The sequence below is a fragment of the Telmatherina bonti genome, assembly GCF_933228915.1.
Source record: "Telmatherina bonti genome assembly, chromosome: 2".
Taxonomy (NCBI): domain Eukaryota; kingdom Metazoa; phylum Chordata; class Actinopteri; order Atheriniformes; family Telmatherinidae; genus Telmatherina; species Telmatherina bonti.
The window spans coordinates 21,876,283-21,892,618 of record NC_136620.1 but is presented as its reverse complement, the minus strand read 5'-3'; the positions used below and the strand labels follow the sequence as shown (position 1 = coordinate 21,892,618).

The following is a 16,336-nucleotide window of genomic DNA, read 5'->3' as shown; positions in this document are numbered from 1 at the left end:
AGTCCACTTTTACTGAATCATTTGGCAGAGATGCAAATCCTGGTTTACCCCTGAGGCGAATTTTCTCACCACATGTTTAAGCCATTACCACAGATGTGGCATTAGCATTTAGGTCCAACTAAACAAGAGTTTACCTTTTTAATGTGAAATCCAGTTTAAAGCTTTTTGTGTTGTACAGGGTTTAAACGTAAACAGCGTGCAATTTTCTGGGTTTTTTTTTTTTTTTTACAGCAAGAAAAAAAACCTCTTTTGATAACTTGAGCTGGTTTGACACAAAGAACAGCTGGATAGAAAGTGATTCTCTTTTATTTTCTTCACAAACAAACGTAAGCTTTCAGGTTTGTGGATGGAACCCTGTTAATAGGACAAATATGCAACCTGGACCTGCTTTTTTATTTAATTTGTACCTTTTTTTGCCTTTACTAATCTTCCTCTGAGAGTTTCCATTGAGACTCGAGCTTTCCCGCCTGTACTACAGTAAGATGATGCCATTTAAAATTGTGGAAAAGAGGAAAAAATGTGTAGACTGGGACTGGAACGTTTGAGTACAGTTGAGGCTGTTATGTAGTGTTCCCGGGCTTTTCTAGTTTATTTTGGGACAAATGAGGTTGGTAGAGGGAAAGTAAGCATGGTGGTGAGCGATGGGAGCTCAGGATGGGGGGATGGGGAGTGCTGCTTTTTTTCTCCAAACGGTAGCTGGTCGGACTGGGTGGAGCAGGGTGGGCCTCTTCCACTAGTGTCTGGTGGAAAACGGTTGCGTGATCGGCATGAGACAGTGGGCTGACTCAGCCAGTGGGCACAAGAAAAATGACTGTCAAGTTGAGAATGTGGTGGAGAGAGGGAGAAAGTGCATGTGTGTGTCCATGGCTGCTAATAAGTGCACGGGTGAGCATGGGTGTTACTGTTTGTGCTGTGTAACCGCGTTCCTTATGTCCGTGGGTGTGCGCGCAGCAAGATTCAGAGTATTGCCGCTTGATGGAAGGGTATGAGAGAAAGCATCTGGATAAGGCATTTATCTGGGGTGAGGAAGAGAGATGGCGGGAAGGTTTGGAGGGGAGGGTTTAGAGGGGAGGGTCGGTCTGAGCTGGAAAAAGGTCAGACCGGTGGTGTGTGCCTTCAGCTGGTTCTCATTACAGGGCTAATGTGATGCTCTGATCTCAAACACACACTGACTTTGCAGGCCCAGGTTAAAGCCGGATATGGGTTTTGAGAGGCCCCTTCACTGCAGCTTCTGTATCACAGTTTCCCTCCTCAGAGCCCGGTGAGACCGGGGGCCTCATTTATAGAAAGCCCTCTGTATCAGACCGGGTCATGGAAAAGCATGCAGCTCAGACATTCAGAACTGATCTGGTTAAAGTTCCTGCTGACAGGACAGTGAAAAATGACACATGCAACTTTTTAACCCTTTATTTGTTTGCCAGGTTACATTTGCTTTTTTTATTAGAAGCATCTGATCTACTTGAAAGCTCAGATGGGCATAACCGTTACATTAACTTATTTTCTAATTCGACCATATTTGATGCAAATTTAGAGAATGTAGCTTGGTGAAAATTTGCACCATTTAAAAAAAGTTGCTTGTAAAACATAATCAAGATGCACAAATTTTCTATCACTGACAAGACTTTAGTAGTTTAATCTAGCTTTATTTGTAACGTGCCAAATCACAGCAAAGTTGCCTCAAAACACTTTGCAGGCATAATTCTTTTCAAGTGAATTCATTGTGATCTGATCAAAAAGAAATCCACATTGGTCCAAATTAATAACTGTGTTCAAAAAAGATAATTGCCTGGCCAAAGAAAAGCAGTTTTTTTGCATTAAATCATTGATTCAGTCTCCCATCCTGAGCCTGCACAGACCACCGGGAGACAGTGGAAATGGAAAAATTCACAGTTCAAATGTACAAGTAGTCCGTCAGTATTTTTTCTGGAGGGAGTTTTCAGAGACATACAATGAAATAAAACCGCAATATGCGATTTAATTGACATTTGTATAATTTTTTTCAAATGTGAATTTAGGAAAAACTACAGTCCTACCTAATTCAGTCCTCCAGATCCTTGTAAAATGCTGCAGATTTCCTTCTCAAGAAAAACTGACTCTCACAAGACATCTGATCAAAGACATAAAGACTCACTGTAAATTATTGCTGCAGTCTAATCTAGACAGGGTGAATGAGGACACTGCCTCAAATATCAGCAGTTACATCACAAAAAGTCAAGTGATATTCAGATCAACATGAAACGCATCTTTTTGCATTGTAGATAAATTAGACCCACATGATAGAAAACAACATAATCAGCAGGGTGAAAGCAGGAAACTGGTTCTTTCATGAGATCTGTCTGGTAAATGTTTGCAACTGTTGAAGCAGCGAAACCAAACTCAAATTCTATCTCTGTGAAATAGTCTTCTGAGCTGAACCTCAGCTGAGTAGGTTTGAGTCCTGCCCGTAAACCTCTTCCTCTTGCCGACATTTAAGTGGAGTGATTTACAACAGCGAACTGCAACTCAGCAAAAGGGTGTTCCAGCCCACTGAAAAGCCAGTGTCATGCTGATAATTAGCGATGCAGTGACTAATGCACACGCTCGCACTCATAACTGCAGTCATAAGGGTACTCTTAACGAACTGTGAATGGAGCTATTGATATCATGTCAGAACTGACTGTTAATGACGAATGAGGAAGACCCAGACAGAATAGGGACGAGTCTAAACACGTAGACACTCATTTTCAATTATCCCAGTAAGTCTGACTGTGGAAACTATGAAAGCAAACAATAGTGCTGTCAAGTCTCTCCACTCATTCATATTTAAATTAATGTGGCTCCAATAAAACCTTAGAAGCCAGAAAATACTCTCAAGCACAGCAGCTTTTCAAGACAACATAACTGCAAAACCCACAACATAACTGATGGCAAAAATCTGAAGAGCACAGCTGGCTTGCATTATGACCAGGAAGCAAAGCTGAGTCAAGACACAAACAATAGCTACATCAAAGATAGAGCTGTTGTCTGAATTTTTAAAAAAAAAAAAGTGTGTCTGATGAGATTTTTTGCTTTATTCTGTTCCCTGTCAGTCTCAGATCTAACTGATCCAAAACAATAGTTTTAGTCATTCCTTCTTGTATGAAATATCCTTTAACCTGTTTCGAGTGATTGTTTCAATAACCAACACATAGACACGAGACAAAATCGTTCTCAGTCATCATTAGTGAACAACTTTAAGTATGTGGGAGGGTATCTATCTGCCATCTAAGTCACTTTTCCCTCCCAGCCCTCCACAGATCCTTGGAAAAGACCCTGCGGTGTAAATTTTACCAGTACAGCATCATGTTGACCTTTAACATCTGAAACAGAAGCACAAAACAAAAAGGTCCTTGCTGATCAATGATGGATTGACATGGAATGTGTCACCTTGACCACCCTGAAAAGAGAAGCAGCTTTTTTCAGAGGGGAAACCGGTCATTTATCACTGAAAGAAAGCTAGTAAGTTCACACGGCAGGAAATTCTAACTTTTTCCCACATGTGACGGTCTAAACAACACAAGGTCACACTTTATGTGATTACTAATTCTGATACATATCTAATATTTTTCAAGGTGACCCCAGTCGGAGCCGTTTTTAGAAGTCTGATGTGTTTTGAAAGCATGTGCCAACAAAAATCGACCTGGTGCGTATGTTTAACGGAGAGCAGTGACAATGAGCTCCTGATGCATCTGACACGCACCACGGCTCAACACACCTGTCAGAAACTGAGCTTAATGGTGGTTGCATTTTATTTGTAAAGTGGAAAACCATGAACAAATAATTTTTCAACAATTTAAGCATTAAGATCTGCAGCATGAATGTAACCTTAAAGTGTCGTATGCGACATGATAGCATCATAGTCCAAGTTCAGACCCTCACCAAGCATGACTGGCCGGAAGGCTGAGAAAAGTGCAAAGTTCATGGACATTATGGGATTAAAAGGAGCTTGTATAATTTGTCAGAACAGTTTGCATTGTAACACCACTTTCCATTTATTATGATTTCAAACAATCCAGAAGACATGCATGTTAAAGTTTTTAAAATCAAATGTTGTACTGTGAAGCTTCTGGCTTTTTAGCATTTATCATTAAACTTCAGCTTCGTCGTCACACTTTCTGATGTGGGACTGACTTTAAACTACGTCTACTTAATGCAGGACTGTTGGAAACATTTTTTTAAATGACAAGCCCAATAATTAAACACAATTGAATGTAGAGTAAAACACTTGGATTTGAAAAAAATCCCCTTAAAGCAACTGACTTGATTGGAAAATGGGGGAGGTGAAGTTTTAGCACGGGTATCACAGCCACACTAAAAATAACACACATTCAAATACATTAGTTTAATTATCAGTACTACACAGCAGGACACAGCGTCTCTCTGCAACCCTGTTTTCAGTCGACATTGTAAATAGAAACTTAAGCTACTGTACTTAACTTGATGCTAATTTCCTGCTGCTTTTAACCTCTGGACTATGACCGATGTGCAGCACAGCCAAAGCACTCAAAGCCACCACCCCCGTGCACTGCATGCTGCCTTCTAAGGCAGTTCTTTTACATTAAAATGTATTTATATTTTCCCTGTATTAAGTTCCTTGTTGCTCATTTAAAAAAGTCTCCACTGACCGTAGAAAGGGTAATTGAATTGTAAAGTTGCACTGGGACATCCCACTTCCTGTTTAGCAAGAGGAGAAGTGCATCTATAAAATACTCAAGTTTTATAATAAATGTATGATTTCCATAGCTATTTGGGTGTATTTTCTTCCCCTCTGCCCCTCTCCCTTGACACTATGTGCTACAGCCCCTTTTCACACACAGCAAGATTTCATGCTGAAAGTCATTATCGGCGTGTTAAAAATGCTCTTCAGCTCAAGTCTATAAACAGCCTTGCTGTGGTTGAGGGAAAACAGAAAAAGTAACAGCTACATGTACAAACAATCACTTGTTAGAATGTTTCTGGCAAATCGGTATTTGGATTAAAGAAAGAAAAAGGTAAAAAAAAAAAAAAAGGTGTTTGTAATTGGATGCAGAGGGGGGTTGCTTGGTATGAGGAGGTAAATGGGTTGAAACAGTAAAGCTTGGGGGGTGGGGGGTTATTTCAACAGGACCCACCAACTGGGACCTTGGTGGTTGGCGGCTTCCATAGGCCGACTGGGCTGACAGAGACGTGCTTTGTATTAGTTGGTAATAAAACAGAGCAGAGCTCTCAGTCGCTACAATGCTTCTGTTCACAGCTGTGTTTGTCTTACTATGTTCTTAGGTGAGTGAGATCACTTGTCCGTAGTAATTATGACCAACAGGTCCTTTAGTTCAGTTTGAGGACCCAACAACACTTTATTCAGCTGGAATATTGGAACTGAGAAAAGATGTTTGCCTTGTAATGGAGATTCAGAATTTCCTATTGTATACATCACTGTAGGCTTTTGTGCAAACATATTCCTGTGTTAGTTCTTTGCCTTGGAAAACATTGCTTCAAAGCCAGTAGAGTTGAAACATGACCAACATTTGATGGAAATATTTTCACTGGCTGCAGTGGAGAAGAGTGTAAAGACCATAAATTTTCAGAGACATTAAACTAGACGATTTCCTTCTTTTTCCAGGGACATGATTTGATGTTAGACTGCTACCCTTTGACCTTTAATCCCCCCGGATTCCATATTCCCAATGTCATGTCAGTCCTGTGATGAAAGAAACAAGACATTGTTGTTGTTTTTTTTTTTCTTTTAGAAAGTTAGCCTTTTTGGTTCCACCTTTAACAATAACACCACAAATCGAGACAACACTGAGTCTTTCACATCCTTCTTTCTATGTTTTTCCTCCCTTTCCTCATAAGTCTATTCCCCTACACTAAAAGACATTACACTATTATTCTCCTTTTTCAGAGAAAGGTCTAAATGTTTGCATTGCTGGTCCCATACCATATGTATTGCGTAACTGTGAATTACACAGACTTGAAAAGTTGTTGTGGAAGCCTCCTGCTGCTGCTCCATAAGCATTTTTTCATTGTGCCTCTTCACTCTGGCTACTATTGGAGAGTCTTAAAGAGATGCAGAAGTTGATGTGGATTTGAAAAGGGGACTAAAATATGCAGCTTGCTTTGACACAGGGGGATCTGAGGAATGGCTCCATAAAGCCTGTAAAAGTGTGTCCCTGGTGACGTCTGAAAGGTCTGTGGGGAAGGAAAGGGTCCTAATAAAGCAGTACTGTCAAGATATGTAGAGTTGTGGCTGAGCTCTCTGCTGTTTAACGGCGCAGGAGTTGGCAGTATTTTCTTGTACAGACAGGCTGCTGTATTCACACTCAGCTCTATAAACTGGATGTCAGTGTGATTAAGAGCAGTCAGTGGGCTGTGATTAGTTTGGGAATATTAATTGTTGCATTACTGAGCTCATCTGAAATATATTCTCCTTTGTGTTGCAGTAATTTTGCATTTGCAAAGGTGCTCAAAAACATTCTGTAATTTTACAGGGATTTGATTCATATATAAATAAAGGTAATATTAACTGTAGTAAAGTATATTATGACTTTATTTTGCTGCATTTATGTATTCAGTTGTTTCTTCTAAGTTGCTACATCATTAAAAGCTGTGACAAATCTGATTGGTTTGGAAAGGCCAGTTTGGAACAGGAACAAAAGAGTAAATCTACATTTACTGATATCTGTGTTATTGTCCTCCTTTTGGTTTTTTGGTTATTTTAATATTGCACCAATATATCGCACAATAGCACAATTTCTGGTTGAGTTTGCCTACATGGTGTTGAATATACTCATCATTCATCATGTATGATGTGCATCACATAACCTGTTTTAATCTTGACATCCATTAGCCCTTGGATTATGTTTACATGATTCAAACCACTGTTTTGAGCGGCAATCAAATATATTAATGTCCATCTAAATTTGGTAATCTCATTTGCATTTTTGAGTTCAAGTTTATTGTATGTGCTTAACCGATTCTGCTTGATCACGTATCACATTCAGTTATATAGTAATCAATTAGCTAAATAGTTCAGTGCATTTGTTTAGTGGAGATTATTTTATATTTATTCTCTGCTCTAATAGTCTACAGTTTCTGTCTGCAGACTTAATTAGAACACTAACGTCCATCACAAGCACAGTTGCTTTTGACCTTGTGAGAGATGTAATTGCTTCTCTCTGTAATGGCCATTGTTGCCATATGATGAACGCCATTACACAGTGAACTGTTCTCCAATTTTATCTATGGTTAACAACACCCTATCCTTCATATAATTACATCCTGAAGCTATTACACCCTGTTGTAGTAGGCACTGCCCAGCAGAGGCAAGACATTACCAGCATAACCTCTATTTATAGTCAAGAGAAATGTGGTTTAACCTCCTCTTCTGAAAGTAGATGGTTTATTTAGTCTTCAGGCAGTTTAACCATAATGACTGAGGAGAGGCTCATGGTAGAGTACGTATATTCATTTCTGCCACACATTTCTACTAACGTATTATATAAAATGATGATAAACAGACAATACTATCTAGATAGGAAACCACTTTGACTTCTGGACATCATTGATGTTATTTAATGTTTATTTTTTTTAGCTAACAGTCGGCATCAGTGACTATAATCAGTGTCGTGTATGTTTAAATCTTGTATGTCCAACACATCTTAATGCTCACTTAAAATATTACTGGAGTGACTCTGACTCATCGGCAAAGCAAGTCACATGTCGTAGATCGCCTGAATGTCTGCAATCTTCCTGCACTTGTGGTCAGCTCTCTGTCTCTTTTTGCCCAAAGCTTATCCAGACATGTGTCACTAGATGGAGACCAAAGGAGGAAAGAGACGAAAAGGAGGAAAGGGAGAAGAAGACAAAAGAGTAATTCATTCAGTCGTTGTAAAAGAGAGGAAGGCTCAGTTTCCTCTGCGAATTATAAATACAAGCACAGTCACTCATCAAATTATAGCCATCTGCATTGGCCTGATACCAAGATTCTGCTCGAGGCACAATAAAGTAGTGTGAGGAGGGGTGTGGTAGCCGAAGTGGATCGGAGACTGGCCTTTTAGGTGGTTAAAAGTGCGCACGCTGACTCACTCTGACTGTGGCGGCAGCTTCATGAATCCAGTTAGCACTCCTCTGAAGCTACGATGATCTTTTAGGATAATGATGCCTTGTCAGAGAAATTGTCTCAGCTTATTTTGATCCACAACCACCCACGTATGTCCAGAAAGGATGGAAAAGGCACTTTAGTGACAGAAATTAGTAGGTTTGTAATGCAGTCAAATTCTAAAAATTTGACTGTGCTTCAGGTTTGTGGAAGGCTGCAAAGAACAACTGGAGTTGGGCCTATGGTTTTCTTCCATGAAGCTATGAACAGAACTTTATGGTACTTAGCTGGGGAGCTAATGAATTCCAGGCCCAAGTATACTGCCGAGTAAATCTTTTCTGTATGTCATTAGGAAATGTACCACCCTGAAGGCAACAGCAGCCTGAATTTCAGCCTGAAAATCGACAGGTCATCGTGGCATCACTCTTTTCTTTAGCTTTATTTTTTTCTTTTATAAAAAGTCTGGTAAACAGTCCAACAAAAGTTTGAATGTAAGAGCGACTCAACTCCTTGTGATTGACTTTTTTAAAACAATTGCCTTAAAGATTCTCTTTTTTTTATTCGCATTTTTTAGTTTAAGCCTGGAGGCTGCTGTGCAATTAGCACTAGTCTTTCATTTAGAAACTTTTTTGCCAGAAAACTGTGCTAAAAGCTGCCACTGGCACAGTCAGAAACAGCTTATGACAATAGGCTCCCAAAAGTTATTTTGCAAATGAATCGTGTAACTGTGATCATTTGGTTGAGTTCAGAAAAACAAATGATGTTTACGTTTAACTCTGTTTTAAATTATCCCATCTAATGTCTTTGTCTTTTCATTATTATTTGTCAGTGCCCACACAATGTATTCTAGCTCATGACAATATAAAGAAGCAGTTTCTCTGATTTGCTTCCTGTGACTGCAGAGAAGTGGTGTGTTTCATCAGTATGCAGTCAAAAGTGTGTGGTTTCTAGCCCTGTGCTGAGACCGTTCATCATTGACTTTGCTCATGACAGAGGAGCCTTGGAACCAAAAGCAAATGCCTCTTAGTGAAATCACAAAAGCATGTGCGTGATGATAAAAGCTTCGCTTTCGTCCTTGCTGACATCAAAAGGCTTGTCTTTGCTCAAATTCCTAATGTTTGTTGTAGATCTGGGACGTAGGGGGTTCATTTACAGGATGAGAAAAGCAAAGGACAAGCATACCCTTCAGCGCTGCAAAGTTGGCAGCATGGCATTAATGTAGATACACAACAGACACGGGCTGCCCTTTAAAGGCACACGCACATATTTGCTCGAGTCTTGGGGAAATACTTTTTCCATTTATAGTGATGAATGTGAATGTTGCATTATCTTGTTCGCTCCTCATTTGTATTCTGACACAGCTGTGTCTGAAAGGTTGGTCTTTGAGATTTTTTGCTTTATGGCATCAAGCCCAGCATCTTGCCCGGCTACTGGATGCTGCTGTTGACTCTCAGGGAATATTTTGACCCTCGTGGCATCATAGGAATGTTCCATGTTTGATACAGCACTGCATTACTGTGCTTGACTATTGCAGATATTCATTCATTCATTCATTTTCCGAACCGCTTATTCCAATTCAGGGTCGCTGGAGCCTATCCCAGCTGGCTTTGGGCGACAGGCAGGGTACACCCTGGACAGCTCGCCAGTCCATCGCAGGGCCACACACAGAGAGACGAACAACCACACTCACGCTCACACTCACTCCTAGGGGCAATTTAGAGTGACCAATTAACCTATCATGCATGTCTTTGGATGGTGGGAGGAAGCCGGAGTACCCGGAGAGAACCCACGCATACACGGAGAGAACATGCAAACTCCACACAGAAAGGCCACTGACCAAACTAGCCAAGGATCGAACCAGTGACCTTCTTGCTGTGAGCTAACCACTGCGCCACCGTGCAGCCCTATTGCAGATATTCCAAAGACTTAGTGTTATGTGATTGTAGGATGGCCTTCTTCATTATGCCACCGTGAGTTTCTGTCTTGAACTATCCCCTTGGGAGGGCAAGTGGGTGACTAATGGAAATGCCCCACCACCCACCCACACACACATACACAAACACACACTTTCTAAGTCCCCTAGCTAAGGCCATGGAAAACCTATGCTAAGGAAACTGGGTCTTGGAAGCAGTCCATTTTAATTTCAGGGCATGTGCACTGGGGAAATAATTGACTTCCTCCCTGGTTTACATTTTGTCAAGTGCTTCAGAGAGCAGGGTCCAAGGCAGGTGGCTGAATTAGCATATCATTGAAAATGAGACAAGCCAAGCCTGGGAAATCCTGCACCCCAACATTCTATATGCCCGGAAAAACCTGCACAGTGGTACTGACTGATGTCTCAGTCAGAGAATCCCTTTTAGACCAGAGAAGCTCCTCTACAGCCAAGAGCAGCTGGAGGCCACCTGATAATACAGAAATCAAGTCATGAGAGAATTGCATTTAATGCTAGCCTCTGGAAAATATTCATCTAATTGGTTTCTCTAACTTTTTTACATTAAATACAAGACTTTCCTGTCAGATACTTCTATACTGTGACATCCTGTGCAGGTGTTTTTCTGTATTGTCTCAGTGTAATGAGCCATACATTGATGACACCAAAGAAGTAGATGGTCAGATCAGGCGATTTTTATGCTTTCAAACTACAATTGGTTGTTTTGCCATGGCAAAAAAGAAAAATAAGATTTAAAAAAAATAGTAGAAAGAAGATGAGAGTTTTTATATTAATGTATCTTGTTTTCAACATAAATGTAAATGTGGTGCCTTCTATCTTTACATGCTGTAACCTATTTGAATCTTTACAGAATCCTACTTTGGGGACAGCTTCTGCAGTTTACATGTTGTCCAGGACATCAGCACATTTGAGTTGTCACTACAGATCAAGACAAGTCGACGCAGTGGGCTTCTGCTCCTGGCTGCAGGACAGCAGGACTACCTTTTCCTTGAACTTCTAAATGGGAAAGTACAGGTGAGGGGTCTGCTATATCTTGTTTTAAAAAATTATATGTAGAGGGCAACAGCATCCTGCTCGGCAGCTCAGCGTTTGACAGATATCTATCATCCACCCTTATGCATACAGCAGCCCTTCTCTTAGCTCCACTTCTTTGCCCATTTTTTGTATTTTCTGGGAGGGAGGGCACACTGACACTGCCAAGGTGGCGAAACTGCAAATTGTTGACGGAGCTTCACTGCAGTTCTTCAGAAAACTATGAGGGACAACATGGAGGCTCCATCCATCATTTTATATACAGTCTGTGGAAATCAATCATAGAAATCAGTGAATCAGTGATTTCTTCTATAGCCTTAGTAAGATCATGTCATCCATAGACTTGTTGTAGACTGATTGGTTGTAGACTGATGCCATAGATTATCTGTCAATTCGAACATCAAAAAAGACAATGCCTCTCTTTACATAACAACCCTTTTTTACATAGACTGGATTGACCAGGCTGATACAGTTTTAGTTGCAATAGTCAACCTGGATGACAACTGGTAAACAAAAACAATTAGGTTTACCATTTCAGTTTTACCATTTTGATTTGAAGCATCACATTACATGCAGGTTTTGCCAAAAGACTATCCAATGCACATTAAAATTATTCCAATGCTGTTTTATTAGCTGGACAGTTTACTGATCAATTCCTCATTGACACATCAGATATCCTGTTAATAGCTGCAAAGTCTATAACAGAACAGTGAGATTTTGGAGGAAGACTTAAGTAGCTATAAATAGAATGACCCATTTCATTAGAGATGACAGTAAAGAACTTTGCCAGATGTTAATTTTTTTATTATCTTTACTCAATGAACATCTGGAGTTTAAAACATGTCAGCTGACAGATTAGCCATTTGCTTGACAGCACAGAAAAAGCTGAATTTGTACTGGGAGCTATCACAGGGATCATTGCAGATTTCAACAAAAAATTACATTACTGTACATTTTTATTGAGTTAACAGCAGAGCACAGAAAAAGGAAATACTGCCCTTCAAATTTTTAATTATGTTTTGTCAGTAATATGTTATACCTTGAACAAATAAAAATTGTACAAAGTCTCAGTTTGTGTTTCACGAAAAAGTGATGTGTAAATCAAAAGGTTTTATGAGTTAATGATTCGAGTATTGTCTGTACACTTGACTAATAGTGCTTTGTTCAGAAATATCAAAGCTCTGAAATAATCTTTCAAAAACTGAAAATGTTTTTGTTTTCCTATAGGCACGAATGAACCTTGGGGCCGGTGAGATCACGCTGACATCCTCTCAAGGAGTGCAGCTGAATAACCTTCTCTCTCACAAAGTTTCTTTAACTTGGAAAGATGGCAAGGTCACCATGATAATTGATGAACTCTTCCCAACATATGTCCCTGTGAATGATGGGGAAGAGCTGAACATCGATCTAGGAATTTGGTTTGGAGGAACTGGGGACCTGGATGCTCCCTACCTCAGCAATGCCATTCCTCCCTTCCGTGGCTGTATGACTGACATAAAATTTGAATCCCATCAGTTTAATATTCTCGACTCAGCATTTAAGCAGTGTCGCGACACAAAGGACTCCTGTAGTAGTGAGTTCGAAGCTGGGGATGGGGAGGCAACAAGTTTTAGCACTCCTGATTCCTTTGTATCTTTCCCCACATGGAGTGAAGCTTCTGGTGCTCCAAGGACCTTGGAGTTCTTGATGAAAACCACCATAGAAGATGCTTTACTGATTTTTCACCCAGGCAGAGAATCAGACTTCATTGCTATTGCTCTTGTGAAAGGCCATCTTAAAGGTACACTAGACCTTGGGAATGGTATGGAAGTACTTGAGAATAAGCAGGTGCAACTGGATGATGACCAGTGGCACAGAGTTAAAGTTCTGGTCAATCGGGACTCGTTTACCCTGACTGTAGACAGCCAGTCATCTTCCCTTCCTCTTGACTCAGCACAAAAATTGGATTTGATTGGAAACCTATATGTAGGAGGCATCCAGGGGAAAATGAAAGAAGTATTCCGGGAGAGCGGGTCCCTGAGTCGTTATGAGGATGACTTGACATCTGAATCTTTCATTGGATGCTTAGGGGAAATCAAAGTAAATCAGAGAGATAGAAGCCTTCAGGATGCTCTGGTGACCAAAGATGTTCATGTAAAGTGTGAAGGAGAGGACTATGATTACTCAACTTATTATGACACAGACACAACAACAACTGCCCCACCTGCCCCCACCTATGTTGATTATGTACCGAATGAGCAACATTGCATTCCAACAAATGACATGCCTGAGATATTCAGAAATGTAACAAAACTTCTCGAAATCAACTCTTTGCTTGTACCTGAAGGTGGAGAAGCTTTTCTTAGCATCAAAAACCTAAATCCAACATTTGACCTTAGTGCTGCAGGAATGCGTCAGTCTCAGATCATCTTTACTCTGCAGAATGATCCCTGGTACGGCCTTGTTGATATGAACATCAACACAAGGCGCACACAGAAGTTCACTCTAATGGATGTTGTCAACAAGAAAATAAAGTATATGCATGATGGAAATGAAATACTTACAGATCAACTCCATCTTGAAGTAGTTGCTCAAAGTAATGAATATCTTCCAGAGTGTTTAAAAACCCCCCAAGAATATATCCTCATGGTGGTAATCCTTCCCGTCAATGACATACCACAACTCAGTGGGGGAGAAATCACCATCACAGAAAATGGCCGAACTCGTTTGAATCCAAGTCTTATCAAAATCATGGATTCTGACTCCCGCTGCAATGACCTAATTGTGACTGTAACCTCTGAGCTTTCTATGAATGTTGGTTACTTGGAAAATGTTCAACAACCAGGAAGAAGCATCACAGAGTTCACATGCAGGGAGTTAAAAGATGGCAATGTATATTTTGTACACAGAGGGGGTGGCACTGCTGAAATTACCTTGAAAGTGTCTGATGGACAGTCAGAAAGTCAGTCAACAACTTTTAGTCTAGTGGTCACACAGCCCCATATGACTATTGTCACTAACACTGGCCTCATTTTGCCTCAAGGAGGCAATGCTTCCATAGATGTTCAGAAGCTGGCTATTATTGCTCATCCACGCAATGGAGATATTATGTACAACATCACACAGCCTCTGATGTTTGGAGAATTGCAAATTGAGACAAGTGATGGCGCATACAAGCAAGTCACAACTTTCCACCAATCCGATATAGATCAACAACGTCTTAGATACTTCAGCACAGACTCAAGTAACCAGGAAGATACTGTGGTGGAGCGGATTCAATTCAATACTCATCTAGGACAATTCTCCCTGTTTAACAATACCTTCTTGGTCAAGATTACCCCTCCACATGTCAAAGTATCTAACATGGTAGCTTTGGAGATTGATGCTGGTGAGGAGCAATTAATTGGAGTCACACATCTTCAGGCTGAAGTGAAAGGTAAAAATCTCGATCCACAAACAGTCAAATATATCCTCATCAAACCTCCAACACTTGGCGCTCTCCAGCTGTCAAACAAAGAGTTGGGCGAGGGTGACATTTTCACCCAGAAAGACTTAATGGACAACACTATTAGTTATAGGGCCCGGATGCAAAGAGCTGTTGATAGTTCAGACCAGTTTCAGTTCCGAGTTCTTGCAGAGGACCAGTATTCTCCCTTGTACATGTTTCCAATCAATGTCCTTGCCAGTGCAAATGGTCCTGTTTTGACCAACAAAGGGCTGATTGTGTTGCAGGGTGGTGAGCAGACTCTGAACAAAAACTACCTTTGGTTGCAGTCTTCAAGTTCAACAGATTTTTTGTATCAGGTGACACAGGGGCCAAAGTATGGGCGACTCATCAGGGATTCCCCACCTGGAATGCCAAGATTTGAGGGGGCAATCAGACTTTTTAGCAATGAGGACCTCCAGCTTGGCAGGCTGATATACAAGCATGATGGCTCCAAGTCAAGCAGTGATGAGTTCCATTTCACAGCAACTTATAAAGAATCAGGTGATCAGGAGATGGTGACTGGTGTCTTCAGGATACAGATTCAATCCAAGAATGAGCATGCTCCTCTTAGGATTGTGGATAAAGTCTTCAACGTTGTCCGCAATGGTCAGCGCCTGCTTACGAATGAAGTCATTCAGTTCAAGGACGATGACTCGGGCTTCAATGACTCTCAAATAGTCTACGCCAGGGAGGGAATCCTGTCAGGTAATATTGTTTCTGCATCTGATCCATCACAGCCCCTTTATCGTTTTACACAAGCCGACTTGCGAGACAAGAATGTCCTATTCATTCATCACGGAGCAAATCAGGAACGATTCTCACTCCAGGTGTCAGATGGATTCCATAAGACCACCGCGTTGCTTCAGATCCAAGCAAGTGAGCCATACCTGCGAGTGGAGAACAATACAATCATTGTCATACACCATGGAAGTACCAAGACGCTTAACACCACCCTGTTAAGTGCTGACTCCAATATGGACATCAGAGATGACAGTGAGATCAAATTCAAGGTTACATCACCTCCCAGCGATGGCAGGATTATTGTCAGTGGGATTGAGGCGACAGAGTTCACCCAGGAGGACTTGAAAAAGGGTGTTGTATCATATGAACACAATTATGAGAGTCTGAGGTCCAAAGACTCGTTCGACTTTGTTGTTCAAGCCAAAGGGCATTCTGAAGAGGGCACATTCAAGATTAAAATATTTAAGCAAGGTTACTTATCAGAGCCTGAGGTGACAACCAACGAGATCATCATTGCTTATGAGGGGGAGCACACCATAATAAGCCAGAACCATCTCAAGGTAGTTTTACAACATTTTTACAATGCAGAGATTTAAAAAAATGGCTCTTTATATTACCTGACACTCTTTTGTGTGATCAGTTGTTTTACTTGTGGGTTGCTTACATTTAACCCACACAGCAACTAAATGTTTTTTTTTTCCTATCAAACAAATTTACATACTGTATTGATGCAATTTGGCAGCAATGATAGTTTTAAAAAAAACTCCTTGTCCTTTTAAAGTTACTGAAAATGAGCTTTCACATGACTTGTCAAGCATTCTTTAGTGTTTCATAACCTTGCCTCTAATCTACCACATGAAAGTAGGGCTTGAAATGACTGTAAAGTTGCTGTTTTTAATTTGGTTTATGTACTAAATTACACTCTATTAAGTGTGGAAAACAGAGCACTAAGTGTCCCCCGAGGAGCTTCCTGAAGCTTACTGTTATTTCTAAGATGTGCCTGCCTGCACTTCATCCTGAAAGCAATTAATGAGGTTTAAATAGTTGGTCT

General features: G+C 40.6%; 1 protein-coding gene across 1 annotated transcript in view; it reads left to right on the top strand.

Moving 5' to 3' along the window:
• Positions 1–16,336, top strand: part of cspg4 (chondroitin sulfate proteoglycan 4) — a 78,479-nt gene that overhangs the window by 35,117 nt on the left and 27,026 nt on the right. Inside the window, exons 2-3 of the mRNA XM_079260627.1 lie at positions 10,897–11,060; positions 12,306–15,845. Coding sequence (XP_079116753.1) covers positions 10,897–11,060; positions 12,306–15,845 — 3,704 coding nt within the window. The remainder of the gene's footprint in view (positions 1–10,896; positions 11,061–12,305; positions 15,846–16,336) is intronic.